This window comes from Nelumbo nucifera, chromosome 3 (assembly GCF_055504915.1).
Source record: "Nelumbo nucifera cultivar China Antique chromosome 3, China Antique-T2T, whole genome shotgun sequence".
Classification (NCBI taxonomy): Eukaryota; Viridiplantae; Streptophyta; class Magnoliopsida; order Proteales; family Nelumbonaceae; genus Nelumbo; species Nelumbo nucifera.
The window spans coordinates 28,513,658-28,531,826 of record NC_142651.1 but is presented as its reverse complement, the minus strand read 5'-3'; the positions used below and the strand labels follow the sequence as shown (position 1 = coordinate 28,531,826).

At 39.5% G+C, this 18,169-nt stretch overlaps 1 protein-coding gene across 7 annotated transcripts in view; it reads left to right on the top strand.

Annotated features, from left to right (window-relative positions):
• The first annotated feature begins 210 nt into the window (after positions 1–210).
• Positions 211–18,169, top strand: part of LOC104605420 (putative serine/threonine protein kinase IREH1) — a 96,086-nt gene continuing 78,127 nt past the window's right edge. For 3 of the 7 annotated variants that reach the window (XM_088900626.1, XM_088900627.1, XM_010270351.3), the window contains exons 1-4: positions 223–1,374; positions 12,347–12,417; positions 12,546–12,728; positions 12,848–14,230. In XM_088900626.1, the coding sequence (XP_088756752.1) occupies positions 615–1,374; positions 12,347–12,417; positions 12,546–12,728; positions 12,848–14,230 (2,397 nt within the window). In that variant the 5' untranslated portion in view covers positions 223–614. Of the gene's footprint in view, positions 1,375–12,346; positions 12,418–12,545; positions 12,729–12,847; positions 14,231–18,169 lie in introns of all 7 variants that reach the window. The other 4 variants (XM_088900628.1, XM_088900625.1, XM_010270273.3 and 1 more) reach the window with 4 other exon arrangements.

Below are 18,169 nucleotides of genomic sequence, written 5' to 3'. Positions count from 1 at the left end.
AAGCGAATTCTGTTTTTTGTCTTTTTATATTAACGGCCAAAATTTCGTTAACGTTACTTGCCCCAACAACGTGGACGTTTCTGATTAGCAGGTTTACGCATCTTATGAACACATGAGTTTCAAAAGGCGGTTAGATCGGTGTGGGCACGGACTTGCCTTCACGGAAGCCGATCTCCGATTTTAGCTCATTTTTCCATTACATGCGTTAAAAAATAACAGTTAATGCAACTTTTGCATGTTGTATGCTTCGCACTACAGACATGATAAAATTGAGAAAATCAGGAGTTGTATCAAGTCGTTGTCTTCAAGCATTGCACTGGTGCTACTGTCGCTGTAGACTGTACTCAGTCGTACACTCATACTACATTCTTCAGCATTTCAAAGTCCATTTATCTTTTATGTTCACTGTCTGCTACGATGTTTACTGATTGATAAGTGAGAAATTTTAGGATTTTCAGACACCCTTCCACCTACTTTTTCTTCCCCGCTCCTACTTCATTCTTCTTCTTAACGATCTCCGAGATTAGGTTGATTTGTCTGAGTACAAGTCAGTGGTCTTCCATGCCTCGTTCAGCAGTCCTAGCAGAGATATCTAAAACAAGACCCAAATAAAAATGGTGTTCAAGGTGAGATTTTTCTCCTCCAAGAAATCAGATACTTCAAGCCCGGATAGGTCGAACAGCCCCAAAACCCTAAGTCCAAATTCACCCATTAGATCCGAGAAGAAGAAGGTCAAATCCACAAAGGATGAGCAGCAGTTCGGTGGTAGTGGCGGAAACTTCGATATTGCGTGTCGTCAGACTCAGGTCAAAGATGGCAGGGAGCAGCAGCAGCAGCATCAGGAGCAACAGCAACAATTGCAGCAGCAGCAGCAGAAGAAGAAGAAGGAGATCAAGGGTAAAGAAGTTCAAACTCCATTGAAGTCGACTACAGCGGTGGTTTCTGGTTTTCCGTCGAAACCGCGGAAAATCCCTGAGGTGAAAGAGGGGCCTTCGGCGGTTTCACCAATTCTGGCATCATCGCTTGGGTTGAATCGGATAAAGACGAGATCAGGGCCATTACCTCAGGATAGCTTCTTTGGGTTTCGTGGAGACAAGGGGTCCACTCTTGGTGGTAGAAACTTATCGAGGCTGGCTGCTGATGGGTGTTCTCCTTCGACTTCTTCAACGGCATCTGCGGGGAGTAACACAGGCAAAAAGGAGGTCCACAATTTTAGTAAAATGGTTCCTCAGAATAATGCTTCTCCTGATAGTTGGGTCGGTAGTGGCAGCAATTATGATAGCATTTCGACTGAGGGTGCACAGTCAAGAGACCAGAGTCCTAGTGTACCAGTTAGGTCCTGTCTACGGAATGGAGAATCATCGAGTGAAATGGGTATGGATCCGTTGCAGCTATTTATTGCTCTAATGTCGTTTGTTGTCAGAGTAAATATTTTGTCGTTTTTTTTACTGTATTGGAGATGTGCATTTCCTGCTTATGAAACAAAAACACAAGAAGCAATGAAGATTGTATCTGATCATAATGTTTGCTGTCAGGTGATTGCCATTGTTTTCTTTATTCATAAAATCTTATTCTTTGAGTCGAGGCACCCGCAATAACTTGATTTTGTCATTCAGGAAAGGAAATTCATACCGTAGTGAAATATGACCAATGTGTAAATAACCGGATGGTGGGTTAACCATTTTCTCAATCAGAAAAAGTGAGATATATTGCTTTCGATGATAAACATAAAAATCTGGTATGGTTAATTTGCTAATGAACCTTTTGGTCTAGCAAGAATTTGAGTGGCAAAATTCATCAAAATATAATGGGACCTGCCCCACTTTCTCGGATGAGGTTTGATTGTGATCATTTACCCTTTTTTCTGTTGTTCCCTACTTCCAGTTCATGTAGTTCTTGTGATGGGAACATGATCTCTCTCATTGATCATCAAATAAAGGAAGAGATACTCCCTCTGGAGAGATGTTCCTTACAGAGATTTGGGCACTGGATAGCTCAATCAGTGTTTCTCACAATGAGTTGATCTTATATGAACAGTTTCTTGAGCTTTCTTGTCGATTTCCATTTTCAAACACTTACTTTCTGGTTATTATTCTAGTTTGTTAAGATGCAGAGTTTCTGGCAGGTAAAATTTGCTGTAGGACTAGTAACACTTGCCAATGCACAAGATACTCAGATTCTGTCATGGTTGCTTGTTCTTGGTATCTATTGGGGCAAGCTGTTCAACCCTGAGATCAGAGCACATACTTTGTTTGAGTAGTCATCTCCTATTGCTATAAATTCAGCTGGTGATGATTGAATATCGCCTTGAAACCCAATGCATTTTTTTTGATAAAAAACCCAATACCTTTTAGAAATCTGTCTTTGAAGCGAAGTAATAAGCTTGGCTATCAGCTAATTCCTTTCCCAACCAGACCTGAGAAAAGAAATATGATTGCTCAAATACTCCTTTTCGTGGTATTATCTGTGCAAAGACAAAATTCTTGAAACAATAGCAGTCTAACTTAAACTTATAGATTGATAAGAAATTAAGAACAAGGTTGAACTTAATAGCACTGGAGACAGGAGGGAACCAAAGCTTCTTCATGCATAGAATTGCTGGGGGTATCCAACATTAATCCTTCACAATGCTGTTACTAGATAAGCTTTTGAAAGAGTTTTCTGTGCTAAACAAGTGAATATTAGATAGATGGTTATTTTGGTCATGGTTTAAAATGTTTACACAATATATTTCCATTTCCCCGGGTATTGACATGAATATTAGAGAAATATATGTCAACATATTCCCTAGTGTGTTAGAACCTTTCATGTTGTTCTCAACAAGTTTTGCTTTGTTAATTAATATCAATTTAAGATATTTTGGATAAATCTTTTATCAATATAAGGTTTTCAATTTATATGTACATAGATATTATCACTTAATTTGTTTCAACATGATTTTTTCTTTTTATATCTATTATATTTTGTATAGTTATCAAAACTTTTGTATTAAAGAAAATATAATCAAAAAAACGTACCTTATAATCATTTGTAAACTCTTAATTTTTTTTTTCTAATTTCTAAGTGGAGGAAGAGACCATTTTAAAATGGTGTGAAATTTTAAAGGCATCTTTTTTATCACTTTACAATGATGTAATTATTTACAAGATTATTTCATTCTATAATTAAAAAAATATTAACAAATATTTTGCGAACAGAACAGAATGGTGAAACAGGATTTGTGTAGCCAAACCCATACAGTTCAGACAAGGCTTAGCTGATGATGATTTATATTTACAACAAATCTTGTAAAGAGATTGGGCCGAATGGGTCCTAGTATCTTCCCTTGTAATATTTTTTCTATTTTCCTGTTTTAGCTAATAAGCCTCTCTTAATGGGCCAGTTATTTCTTTTTGTTTGATCTCTTTATGTTACTGCCTAGCTGGCCGCCCACTTAAGGGCATACTTGTAATTATTTTAACATTAATTTTAGTAAAAAGGATTAGAGAAGGGAGGGAAGGATTATTCGAACCTTTCTTCTTCTTCTTCCTCTTTTCTCCATCTTCTTCTCTTGTACTGTTGCTCTTACTTTTCTTCCTCATTTTTCTCTCTAATTTTGAAGTTTACACTTATTTTCGAGGGCTGATTTACATCTTGGTATCAGAGCAGGTTTCTTTCTTCCTTCTTTTCTTCTTCCTCTTTTCCCATACACCCTTTGATTAAGAGAGTGTATGGAGAGATAGGTTCTCTATAGCTCAGAGGATCTCTGGCCTAGTTGGTAGAGGGTTTGGAGAGTTTAAATCTGGCTAGATATTGCCAAGAAGTGGTGTTGTTCTGTTGCTGTCCAAAACCCTAGCCGACTAGAGATTTTCGAAGGTACAGGTAAAAGTGAAACTTTGGGTGTGGCGCTCTGTGCTTGGGAGGTGTTTTTTGACTCCTAGAAGAGGGCAGTTCAGGTTTGGAAGAGATTGGGAAGCTCTGGTAGGAGCGGCAACATCTTCTCTCTTCCTCCCCAACAGCCGGACGCAGTAAAACCCTAGTTTTCAAGCATCTGGGTTCTGGTTTGACTTCAAGTAAGTTTATATAGATCAAATTTTTGGTTCTTTGATTTTCGTTTGATTAATGGAGCCATATGGAAGTGAGTTCAAGCAAGTGCCGGTTTTCGGCCTCGGCTCGGTAGATTCTGTTTTGACTGGTGTGACCACAATCAAGCTAGATGGGACAAATTATCTTGCTTGGGCACAATCTATAAGAATTTATGTCTATAGTAGAGGAAAACTTGGGTATCTCACAGGTAGTAAAGCGAAACCCGAAGAGATAGACACTGAATTTGAGAAATGGATGCAGGAGAACTATACAATCATTGGATGGTTGGTCAACTCTATGCAACCTCTTATAAGTCAGCATTATCTCTGGATGTCCTCGATCAAGGAGATATGAGACGGTGTTACTGAGACCTATTCACAGAAGTTGAATGTAGCCAGAGTTTACAAGTTGAAAAGTGACGTGAAGAACCTAAGATAGGGGGAGAAGAGTGTATGGGAGAGTAAAAATGATGTTGAAATGTATAGGAAGTTGGTGGAGAGAAATAGGGTGTTTGAATTTCTTACTAGACTCAACCCTGAGTTTGGCATCATTAGGCAAAATATCCTGGCCAAAGATGAGGTTACTCTTTCCCAGGCATACGCTATGATAAGTAGTGAGGAGAGTAGGCGGCAGGTTCAGTTACAGAGTCCACATACAGAACACTTTGCACATGCTGGAATAAAGCCAAAAGGGTCCTATTGAGAAAAAGGAGCTGATATGTGAATATTGCAAGAAACCGAGGCATACAAATGACACTTGCTAGAAGCTTCATCCTGAGCTTCTACCTGGAAAGTTTAAGAATAACAACAGTTCTAAGAAGGGCAGTCAGACAGGAAAGCCTAAGACAACTAATGTTGCTACAGTACCTAAAGGAGGAAATAAGGAGAGTGAAGAAAAATCAACCATTGAGCAGTTGGTAGCAAAGAAGGCGGATTTTGAAAAGTATGGGAGGTTGTTAAATCACTTGGAGGCTACTGTTTCTTCATCTCACTCTTCCGGCAACACATCAGCATCATCAGCATTTGCTCACTCAGGCATTCGTGCTTCTGCAAATCATGCTTCAGTTTCAAGTAATCATAAAATCCCTTGGATTATTGTTTCCAGTGCATCAGACCATATGACCAGCTTGTCTAATCTCTTCTGCTCATACCACCTTCTCTCTGGTAAAGAGAAAATATCCCTTGCTGATGGGTCTCTTGCTCCTATTTCGGGTAAAGGGGATATAAAAACCTCTGACACCCTTTATTTATCCTCTATCCTTCATGTCCCTAAACTTAATAGAAACCTTTTATCCGTTAGCAGTTTAACTAAATCCATGAATTGTAGCATAACCTTTTTTCCTACTCATTGTGTTTTTCAGGACCTGCAATCTCAGAGGATGATTGGGAGTGGCCATAAGGCGAACGGAATATACTTGCTGGACACACTGGATAGAGCTCTTGGACCACCTCATGGAGTTTCCTTAGAGTCAGTCTTGTCAGAGTCTGTTGACAAAGTCATGTCACTTTCGGTTTGGTCATTTGTCTTTTTCTGCTTTGAGTCATTTGTTTCCAGATATGTTTAAGGGAGTGTCTTTATCGAGTCTTCATTGTGAGTCGTGTGAACTTCCAAAGCATTATAGACAATCTTATTCAGTAAGCAATAAAAGATCTATTTCTCCTTTTCATATTGTTCACTCGGATGTGTGGGGGCCATATCATTTGCCAACTATGGCGGGTTATAGGTACTTTATCATTTTTATTGATGACTACTCTCGTTACACTTGGATTTATCTCATGAAAAATCCAAGGATGAAGTACCAACTATTGTGCAAAAATTTCATGAACTCATCCTCACCTAGTTTAACACTCGGATCAAAATATTCCGTTCTGATAATGCTAAGGAGTATTTTGAGAAAACCCTCTCCGCCTATATTGAAACTTTTGGGGTTATTCATCAAAGTTCTTGTTCCTACACTCCACAACAGAATGGAGTGGCAGAAAGGAAGAACCGACACGTGGTTGATGTTGCCAGATCCCTCCTGTTTGCATCCCATGTTCTTATAAAATTTTGGGGAGATGTTGTTCTTACTGCTACCTTTTTGATCAATCGTATGCCCTCCCAGGTTCTTAACTTCAAAACTCCCTTTAGCCTTCTCTTCCCAAATGAGGATCTTTTTTCTTTTCCTCTCCGTGTTTTTGGGTGCACTTGCTATGTGCATGTTCACAGCCATCAAAAACACAAATTTGAACTTAAGGCTCGTAAATGTGTTTTTCTAGGATATGCCTTAACACAGAAGGGATATTGTTGTTTTGATTCAGTTAGTGGCACCCGCTTTGTATCTCGGGATGTCACATTTGCTGAGTCAACTCCTTTCTTTAGTATTTCTCCAGAGGGGGAGAAATCTGAAGAACCCTTTGCTATGTTTCCAGCTGTTCCTCTTTCCATTCCTCTTGAGTCCTCTCATGAGGTATCCACTTCTCCCACTGGACCTACCTCTAATATTCCTGTTCCTTCTATTCTCCAAAGGTGGTACCAAAGGCATAGATTCAGACATAGGCAAGTTGTTTCCACTCCTACAGAAGAGCCCCTTGCTCCTCCCATCTTACTGAGGTAACAGGTCAGCCTTCCTTTGACCCATCTACATCTTTCCCAGACCTTGACCTTCCTATTGCTCTCCGCAAGGGCAAGCAGAAGTGTACAACCCATTGTATCTCCAAACACCTGTCTTATAGCCTTCTATCTCCTTTCTACTACTCTTTTTTTGCTTATGTTTTTTCCCATGTGATACTCAGGTCTGTACCGGAAGCCTTATCTAAACCTGAATGGAGGGATGCTATGATGGCTGAACTGGATGCTTTGCATAAGAACCATACCTGGGATATTGTTGACTTGCCTGAAGGGAAGGAACCAATGGGTTGTAAATGGGTATTTACCATTAAATATCACTATGATGGATATATTGAGAGGTTTAAGGCTAGGCTGGTTGCTATAGGGTACACTCAGATGTATGGTATTGACTATCTTGAGACATTTGCTCCTGTAGCTAAGATGACCTTAGTCCGGGTTTTGTTATCTTTAGCTGCTACTTTAGATTGACCCCTACACCTGTTTGCTGTTAAAAATGCCTTCTTGAATGGAGTCCTACATGAAGAGGTCTATATGTCTTTGCCTCTAGGGGTGCATGGGAAGGAAATGCAAGGCAAGGTGTGTAAACTGCAGAAATCTATTTATGGTCTCAAACAGTCTCCTCGGGCTTGGTTTGAGAGGTTCAAGGCTGCTCTTGTCTCCTTTGGTTACACACAAACTCAATCTGATCATACTCTATTCTTGAAGAGAAATGGCTCTCCTGTGACCTTTTTGATAGTTTATGTTGATGATATTGTGGTTACGGGTAATGACACCTAAGAGGTCAGTATTGGTTTGAGAGGTTCAAGGCTGCTCTTGTCTCCTTTGGTTACACACAAACTTAATTTGATCATACTCTATTCTTGAAGAGAAATGGCTCTCTGGTGACCTTTTTGATAGTTTATGTTGATGATATTGTGGTTATGGGTAATGACACCTAAGAGGTCAGTAAACTCAAAAGATTTCTTAACTCTGAATTTGAGATCAAGGATTTGGGAGATCTTCAGTATTTTTTTGGGCATTGAAGTTGCTAGATCTAAGGATGGTATCTTCATTTCTCAGCGTAAATATGTCATTGACCTCCTTGCTGAGACTAGTAAACTTGGAGCTAAACCAATCTCCACTCCTATTGATCTTAATCATAAGCTTTTTGCTACAGATGGTGAACTTTTATCTGATAAGGGAGTGTTTCAGAGACTGCTTGGGAAGTTGTTATATCTTTGCATGACTCGGCCGGAGATTTCCTATGCAGTAAGTGTTATTAGTCAATCTATGCATTCTCCCAGAGATACTCGTTTAGTTACTGCAGAAAGGGTTCTGTGTTACTTAAAAGGTACTCCAGGGAAAGGTATTCTATTTGCCAAACATGGACACATGAAGCTGGAAGCTTTCACTAATGTTGATTGGGCAGGATGTATTGATGATAGGAGATCCACCTCGGGTTATTGTGCTCTGGTCGCTAGGAACATTGTTTCATGGAGGAATAAGAAATAGTCTGTAGTTGCTAGATCCTCAGCTGAAGCAGAACACAGGGCAATGGCACATGGTGTGTCAGAATTATTGTGGCTACGATCCCTTTTAGAAGAATTGAGGGTCGACTATGAGAAGCCAATAATGCTCTACTATGACAACCAAGCAGCTATCAATATTGCACATAATCCTGTTCAACCTGACAAAACTAAGCACATTGAGGTTGATAGACATTTTATAAGGGAAAGAGTTTCCTCAGGAGAAGTTTGTTTGCCATTCATCACATCAGAAGAACAATTTGCTGATATCTTGACCAAGGGAGTTCTGAGAGGGAAAATGACACACTATATAAGCAAGCTGGGCATGATTGGCATCTATGCTCAGCTTGAGGGGGAGTGTAAAGAGACTGGGCCGAATGGGTCCTAGTATATTCTCTTGTATTATTTTTTCTATTTTCCTGTTAAATAATGGGCCTGTTATTTCTTTTTGTTTGATCTCTTTATGTTACTGCCTAGCTGGCCATCCACTCAAGGGCATACTTGTAATTATTTTAACATTAAATTTTAGTAAAAAGGATTAGAGAAGGGAGGGAAGGATTATTCGAACCTTTCTTCTTCTTCTTCTTCTTCTTCTTCCTCCTCTTTTCTCCATCTTCTTCTCCTGTACTGCTGCTCTTACTTTTCTTCCTCATTTTTCTCTCTAATTTTGAAGTTTACACCTATTTTTGAGGACTGATTTACATCTAATCTATATAGCATTTCTGATGTTTCTGACTTATTTCTTATTTGTAATTGGTTGACATTTCCATCAAAACCAATATTTTAAACCTTGATCTTGACAATAGTGTGCTGTTACTGTTTCAACAAATCTGAGAATCTGGGGGGAGTGATATCTCATCTGCACAATGTCATTCTCTCACGATTATGTTACTAGAATAAGCCTCGAAAGAGTTACTAACCGACTGAGCATTTGATGGTTATCTTGGCAACAATGTGCTATTATAATTATAATTACTACTACTACTACTACTACTACTACTACCACCACTACTACTATTACTTTTTGAGCAAAAGGTAAAGTAGCATTATATTCATCATATAAAACACCATTTACAAAACATGCACATGAGTCACTATACAAATCCTTGAATTACTTTTCTCTGAACTACTCAGAAAAAGTTATCACAAGCAAACACCTGAAAGGTCACATCACAAACAAATACTTCCCTGTCATTTATCTTATTTCCCCCGAGTCTTTGCTTGGATTGGGGTGGGAAAAATTCATGTTGTAAATGTAAAGCAAACCACTACTTTCTGCTTCTGATTTTTGCATTTTGGCTCCTAAAACAGGATCAAGTGGAAGAGCAATGAACTTCTTGCCATGTTTTCTGTTGTTTTAGCAGATTTTTAATCAATTGGGGTAGGGGGGTGTAATTCTTCTAAAACCTCTTGATATTTCACATCTGTCCCATCTTTCCACTTCCCCTGAGTCTTTGCTTGGATTGGGGTGGGAAAAATTCATGTTGTAAATGTAAAGCAAAGCCACTACTTTCTGCTTCTGATTTTTGCATTTTGGCTCCTAAAACAGGATCAAGTGGAAGAGTAATGAACTTCTTGCCATGTTTTCTGTTGTTTTAGCAGATTTTTAATCAATGGGGGTAGGGGGTGTAATTCTTCTAAAACCTCTTGATATTTCACATCTGTCCCATCTTTCCACTTCCCTGTTAAAAGATCCCAAGGACTATGATATCTAAACGTCAAAAGAGATCAATGATATCGTCTGGAATCATGGAATAGATCTTGAAGAGAGATGTAACAAATGACACTAGATAATCAAAGCTCTAAGAACATACAACTCAAGTGGAGTACATACAACATACAACTCTCACTTAGCAGCTTAAAAGGAAAAAGAAGACACCTTAGTTTAACTGATAAAAAAAGAGCCTTTAGTTTGACCAAATCAGCCCCTGTATACTTTGGGGAGGGGCTGAGCTTCAATACAAAACATCCCTACTTACATTATACCTGGCCAGAAAATTGGATAGCTTATTGGCCAATATCCTTTTTCTAGCAGAATAAGAATATAAGATGTTCCCTCTAGACTCCAAACCAACTTCCTTGATACAATTTAAATAGCACCATGGTCTATTACCGTATCTCCACCTTACCACTGCTTGTGAATCCTTTACCCCTCCATTGTGCTTTACTCTAAAGAGGCCTTCAATCCCAAGCTCCTAAAAAGAGTAAGCATTTCCTCTCTTGTGAAATCACCAACACTAGCTGGGGTGGAATATACCTGCAGTATCTCTCCCTCGTGACTCCTGACAAGCCTCCTACACCTGAGAGTCCTGGGCTTTCTGACAAACAGCCATCAAAGTTAAGTTTCATTGCTCTTTGAACTGGTGGGGACCAGACCTGTTCGTTGCTTCTTGAGATGAGGCAGCTACTGAAACCTCTATACTCATCTCTAGTGTTAATCTGATATGCCACCTTAATTGTAATATCATCCATTAGGGCCTTGGGGAGTTTCTTTTCTATTGAAACACCCTAGCATTCTTCTTGAGGGCTTGATTTCAAAAACTGAAGAATTTCACATAGATTTGGGAGGGAAGAGTTCTATGATATGGTCATCAGTGCATCAGGGAAAAAGCATAATGGGAGTAACTTTATCTTACAATTACCAATCTTTATTCCTAGGCCTGAAGGGATAGCAACTTCTTTGTGACACTTGAGGAGGGAAAGCACCTGGTGCATTTCTGAGCCTTTGAGACCCTTAAGGATACTTAAGCCCAAGACACCATTTGTTCCATTTGTTTCTGAGATTAGCCAGTCTCCACTGCTACTCTTTATTTGCATCAAGGCTATTTATTCGTACATCATAGATTTATGAGTATGATGAACTTCTTTATATTTCTTGTCATCTCTCATCATATGCAAATTCCTATCCTGATATTGCCATTTATTGAATGAAAAGAAATTGCCATTTGGATCTACTGTACTTCTTCTTTATTTTTATTTTTATTTTATTGTCAACTATTACTCATAATATGAATATATGATATGTACAATTAAGGTTCAAAGTATTGATATGGTACTGTATCGTATCTTTGAGTATCCGATACACCTGTTTACAGGTTCAGGAACCCAACTTTTTTATTGATTAAATAATGCAAAAATCTGTATAAAAATGAAATTTGGAAAGAACTAAAAAAAATAACACATGTGGCCAAAAATTATCGATAGGAATGGCAATGAGGCGGGGATCATATTCCCCGTTCCTGAGCCCAACCTCGAATCCCGTCGGAGATAAATGTTGTCCTCCATCCCCGATCCCCGGCGGGGATGGGTTCCCCGTGGGGACCTGAATCCCTGAAAATTTTAGTTAATAGTATTTTTTGAAAAATAAATTTATTTAAAATAAATAAAAAAATTAAAATATAAGTAATATTTAAAATATTTTTGATATATATAAATAATATCATATATATATATATGTGTGTGTGTGTGTGTGTGTGTGTGTGGTGGTGGGGGGGGGGCAGGGCAGGGACCTCACTCCCAATCCCAACCCTGATTTGCGATCCCTATTAATCCCCATCCCCGAGCCCATCGGGTTGGGGAAGTTGGGTACCCGTTGGGGATGGGGAAAGTTGCCATCCCCAAGTATCGACACACCCCTGCTGGTACATTTGAGCGTATCAATATGTGTACAATAAGATGTTTCAATAGCTACTGCTACAACCCCTTACACCTGTGCATCTAATTGTTCCTAACCTTTTTTCCCCCGAGGAGGGGGTCTAGATGTGTATTGGGTTTTGTAGTTTTGGTTTCTTTTCTGGTCTTGGTTTGGTTTTGGTATGAGATATTGGCTGCATTTTTTGGTATATGGAAAGGGGCTGCTAGCTGCAACATCATGTTTTTGCTGACTTATTTTCTTCTTTCTTTAATTCTTTAACCCTTTTTTCATTTTTCATTTTTCTCTTTTCTCTGTCTTCTTTCTCCTTTGATCTTGAATTAGGTTTTTATTATTGTTAAATAAGTTTTTTTGACCTTTTATGTGATGATTGTTACTGGTTTTGTTTTCTTTTCCTTCTTAAAAACTGTCTTTTTTGGTAACTGTACCTTATCATATCCATGCACATGAACTTCTTGACATACTTAAGTAATTTGATAAGGTCTCCACTTAATTCCTAAATACTCTCTTCCAGGGCGATATGATTCGTCATGGGAACAAAATGGTGCTTTAAGAAGTTCAGACATGTGTACTCCAGATGCACAGGTAGTCAAGGTTCCTTTTCTTGGTATTTCTATGTATTTGCTAAGCATTTTTGACTGGATTACTTTATTTTATTTAGATTTTTTTTCTGAAATAACATGGTGATTGGTTGTTTGTTTTTTCTTTTGTAGACTTCAAATGATTGTGACATGCCAAAGGAGTCTGAATCTCCACGTTTTCAAGCACTACTTCGGGTTACAAGTGCTCCTAGGAAAAAGTTTCCTGGTGATATAAAAAGCTTCTCCCATGAATTGAACTCTAAAGGTGTACGGCCTTTTCCATTTTGGAAGCCCCGGGGCTTAAATAACTTGGAGGTAATTTTATAACCTAGTTGCTGACTGGAAAGTATAATACCTTTTTCTCTTGTCAATATTTAATTCATGGTGCTTTTGCTGTTCCTTTTTGTTTTTAACACTCTCATTGTTCCATACAGGAGGTTTTGGTTGTAATACGGGCAAAATTTGACAAAGCAAAGGAAGAAGTGGACTCTGATCTGGCTATTTTTGCAGGAGATCTTGTTGGAATTCTAGAAAAAAATGTAGAAACCCATCCCGAGTGGCAGGAAATCATTGAAGATTTGTTGGTTTTGGCACGGCGTTGTGCTGTAATGTCACCTGGTGAGTTTTGGCTTCAGTGTGAAGGCATAGTTCAGGATTTGGATGATCAACGCCAAGAACTTCCCATGGGCATGCTGAAGCAGTTGCACACACGGATGCTTTTCATTCTTACCAGGTGTACACGATTGTTGCAGTTTCATAAGGAAAGTGGATTTGCAGAGGATGAGCAACTTCTTGGTCTTCATCAATGTAGAATGATACATTCTGCTGATAAACGAGTTTCATCAGGCACAGGAAGGGATGGGAAGACTTTTAGTGCTGCAAGGGGCTCAAAGGCAGCATTTAATAGGAAATTTTATAGTCAAGAGCAACATGGCTTGGATTGGAAGAGAGAACATGCAATACAACCCATAACTTTGCTCTCACCCCCTGATGTAGAAACTAAAAAGAATATTCAATCACTTTCAAGCAGGGAATGTATAGCTTCTTCAAAGAAACTCCCTTCTCTTGTAGCAAAATATCAGAAGGATTCTGTCCCAATGAAGGATGGACAGTATGGCATCAAGATTGATTCCTTGAACATGTCAAACAACAGGAAAGAAAATTATGATACAGATCTGGCTGCTATTAGGCCTTCTGAACTTCCTTCTAGCAAGGATTTTACTGCATATTCTTCTGTTCTTTCCAAGCACCAGAAAAAGGTTTCTTGGGGCTACTGGGGAGATCAACAGAATATTGCTGATGAAAGTTCTATAATTTGTCGCATTTGTGAGGAGGAGGTTCCAACATTTCATGTGGAAGACCATTCAAGAATCTGTGCTATTGCAGATAGATGTGACCAGAAAGGTTTAAGTGTTAATGAGCGTCTCATCAGGATTGCTGAAACTCTTGAGTCCTTTTCACAAAAGGATTTGCACAATGCAATTGGAAGCCCAGATGTTGCAAAAGTTTCAAACTCAAGTATCACTGAAGAATCTGATACTCCATCTCCAAAACACAGTGATTGGCCCCGTAGGGGCTCTGGGGACATGCTTGATTGCTTCACAGAAGCTGATGATTCTTTTGTGATGGATGACCTAAAGGGTCTATCATTTATGTCATGTAAAACTCGTTTTGGTCTAAAATCTGATCAAGGAATGGCAACATCATCTGTGGGTAGCATGACTCCTCAATCTCCAATATTGATGCCAATAATTAGCCAGATAGACTTGCTATTAGCTGGAAAGGGTGCATACTCTGAACTTGAAGATCTTCCACAGGTATCTTGTCTATTTTCATTTAATTAGTCACCTTACCTTTTCTTTTGCAAGAGACTTGCTTAAGGAGCAAAATTTTATTGCACCAAGTGCAGCGTTACATTGACACATGACCTTTGTCTTTAGATGTCAAGTGGTTTCTCAGTTTCTGGCATATCATGAAGTCACGATACAAGAATGTGACCATAAATAAATATCAATTTTCTAAGTAATTTAGAAATACAGTGACAATCAGACAAAATTAAAGAGAAGGTTGGAAATCAATGTGTTGGTAAAGCAACCAAAAAATTCACAAACAACAAAGAACAAATTAGTTGAAGAAAGACCTAAAACCACACAAATTCTTTAGATTCCCTAACCTACCTGTTGATGTCCTGGATTGGCTTTTAAGACTAAAATCTATCAATTTAATACCATAAAGTACCCTTACAATGATAGTACAAAGTGAAAAGGTAGAAGCAACCCTCTTTTCACCTAACCAAAGACCTGATCATATCTCAGTCATGCCTTAACCAAATTGATGAAACTTTAGTCAATGATACTACACCCTTGTGATTCAACTTTGTAGAGAACACTAATGTGGGCCCCACTGACGTGGGCCCCACTGTGTTTGTAGGACAGCATGTGTAGTTGTTTGTTCCAGTTATAGTAGTGTCAGTTTGAGTCAGTTTGTTAATTCAGTTGTTATTTATTTCAGCTTTTATTTACTTTATTTATTATGTAAGTACTAAGGGCAGATGTGTCCTTTCCATTATGTACTAAACATAACCTATAAATAATAAGAAAGTGGCGGCGGCAGATCTGCAAGAATTTGTCCCTCCTTTCAACCACTTGTGTTCTCCTGTTTCTCTTCTATTCTCTCTCATTTTCTCTCACTTTTCTTCTGTTTTGTAAACCTAAAACCTATTAGGATTCAAGACTGATTACAGTCTTGATCTTCTACTTGGTATCAGAGCCTATCTAGGGCTTCTCATGTGTGTCTAGTCCAGCCGACCACATGAGGACTAGCTAGGGCTGGAAGCTTTGAAGAAGTATTCGGTGGCTGAATCTTGGAGATTACCAGGAGAGGTTCGCAACAGTTGAAGACTTGCCGCGGCTTGCAGAGAGTTGGTAATCAGGAAGAAGCAGCGAAGGTTAGGGTTCAGGTAAAAGACAGTAAACCGAGGTACATAAGTAAGTTTTTTTATTGAGTTTCAGAGACTGCAATCAGTCGAGATAGGTTGGACCTATCTAGAAGTAGGGGCTGAACTGTGTTCAAGTTTGTTTCTAGGGTTTGGCTTGTCGAACTGTGTTTAAGTCTGTTTCTAGGGTTTGACTGTTGGGCCAAACCCCATCCCTCTCAGAGGTGATTAGTTTTTAGGGTTTCATATTGCCCTACGACAAATCCCACTTGTGCGGACTGCTTGGAGAGTGCAGCTGAGCACTTATTTCAGACCCACAGTTGAAACCCTAATTTTGCTCTCGCAGTAGTGGGCCCCACAGTAGTGATTTCAGAAAATAGCATCTCAGATTGACAGGCTGCCTGGTACTGTGCATGCCGATTGATTTCAGATCAGATTTGAGTTGATTCCTTGCCTATACTGTGATAGGCGATTGATTTTATATCAGATTTGGGTTGGTTTCAGATCAGATTTCGGATCAGATCAGATCAGATTTGTGTTGGTTTCAGATCAGTTTTCTGACCTGCTTGTTTGACTCTGTTTTCTGGTATAGTGACTCTAACAGTTTGTAGCTACTGAATCTTGATCAAAGATGGAGTTTAAGGGTCGAGGAGAAAGTAGTTTTGGAAACCACAGCTATGGTAGTGTATCTGAAACCGGGTTTCAGATTACAACTATGAGATTTGATGGGTCAAATTATTTGGAGTGGGCTCAATCAGCCATGATGGCTATTGGAGGAAGGGGAAAACTGGGTTACCTCTTGGGAGATGTGAAAGAACCTTCCAAGGAGGACCCAACATACACTAAGTGGGTTCAAGAGAACTATTTGGTTATGGCGTGGTTGTGTAATTCTATGCAGCCACATATCAGCCGAAATTACTTGTGGGCAAAGACAGCCAAAGAGATATGGGATGTTGTGAAAGAAACCTATTCCCAACCCCTTAATGTTGCCAGAGCCTATGAACTGAAGTGTGAGGTGAACAACCTTAAACAAGGAGAGAAGCCAGTTTCTGTTTACTTCTCTACCTTGAAATCCTTGTGGCATGAGATTGACCATCTAGAGACCCTTGAGTGGGAGAGTCCCAAAGATGCACAAACTCACAGAAAGCAAGTCGAGACGAATAGGGTATTTGAGTTTCTGGCTGGTTTGAATTCAGAGTATGACATTGTGCGACAACAGATATTGACAAGAGATAGTGTGACCCTTTCTCAAGCATACTCCCTGGTGCATAGTGAAGAGATCAGGAGGAAAGTCATGATGCAGCCTCAACCCTCTTTCCCAGTCTTGACAGTTATTAAACCTAAGCCAGGGGGTGACTCAGAAAGGGACCGGAAGAAGGAAGATAAACGGGATCTGGTATGTGAACATTGCAAGAAACCCAAGCACACAAAAGATACTTGTTGGAAGCTACATCCTCACTTGGTCCCAACAAAACTAAGAAATAAGAAGGGTAATGCTCATGTGGCCGTGAACACTGATTCAGCATCCTCATCAGGCACATCCCTAGAGACTTTAGCTGCTGTTCGGGCTGATCTCATACAGTTGGAAAAGGAAGTTGGGAGTTCAGCTCAGCCATCTCAGTCACCATCAGCTCCTGCCATATTTGTATTTGCACATTTAGGTACTCGAGCCTCAGCTTACCATGCTTCAGCTCCAGGTAATACTGACCACTGCTGGGTAATAGATTCAGGTGCATCTGACCATATGACTAGCTTGCCATCGTTGTTCACTTCTTATCACTTGTCCTCTAGTCGAGATAGAGTATCCATTGCTGATGGCTCTCTTGTTCCCATTTTTGGCAAGGGGGACATCAAGCTATCGGATACTATCTCTTTATCTTCTGTCTTGCATGTTCCTAAGCTTGATACTAACCTGCTTTCAGTTAGTAGTATTACCAAACACATGAACTGTTCAGTAACCTTTTTCCCTGACCGATGTGTTTTTTAGGATCTGGAGACGAGGAAAGTGATTGGGACTGGCCGTGAGACGAACGGGATCTATCTGCTTGGAGAGAGTTCTCGTCGGGAGGAGTCAATGGATAAGAAGTCTTTTGTTTCCCAGTCTGTGAGTTCGGTTATGCTTTGGCATAACCGATTAGGTTATTTGTCTTTTAAGTCTTTGAAGAGTCTGTTTCCTGCTTTATTTGAGTCTGTTGAGTTATCAAAGTTGAGGTGTGAGAGTTGTGAGTTTGCCAAACATTGTAGAACCTCTTATTCTTTAAGTAATAAAAGGAGTAATTCCTCTTTTGATATTGTGCATACTGATGTTTGGGGGCCATATCATATCTCTTCTATGGGTGGGTACAGATATTTTCTACTGTTTGTTGATGACCATACTCGTTTTTCTTGGGTCTATCTTATGTGTTCTCGGGATGAGGTTCCTGCTCTGACCCAAAACTTCCATCAGATGGTTCTTACTCAGTTTGGGACCAAAATCAAAGTCCTTAGATCTGATAATGCAAAGGAATACTTTGCTCAGCCATTGACCTCCTACCTTCTTAGCCATGGAGTTATTCACCAGAGCACTTGCCCTTATACACCACAACAGAATGGTGTTGCCGAAAGGAAGAATAGGCATATCTTGGAGGTGGCTAGAAACATTATGTTTACCTCCAATGTACCTATTCGCTTCTAGGGTGATGCTATCCTCACGGCAGTTTATCTCATTAATCGAGTTCCTTCCCGGGTTCTTGATATGAGAACCCCCTTTTCCCTTCTATACCTAGACGAGGAGTTGTTCATTGTTCCCCTTAAAACCTTTGGTTGTACCTGTTTCGTTCAG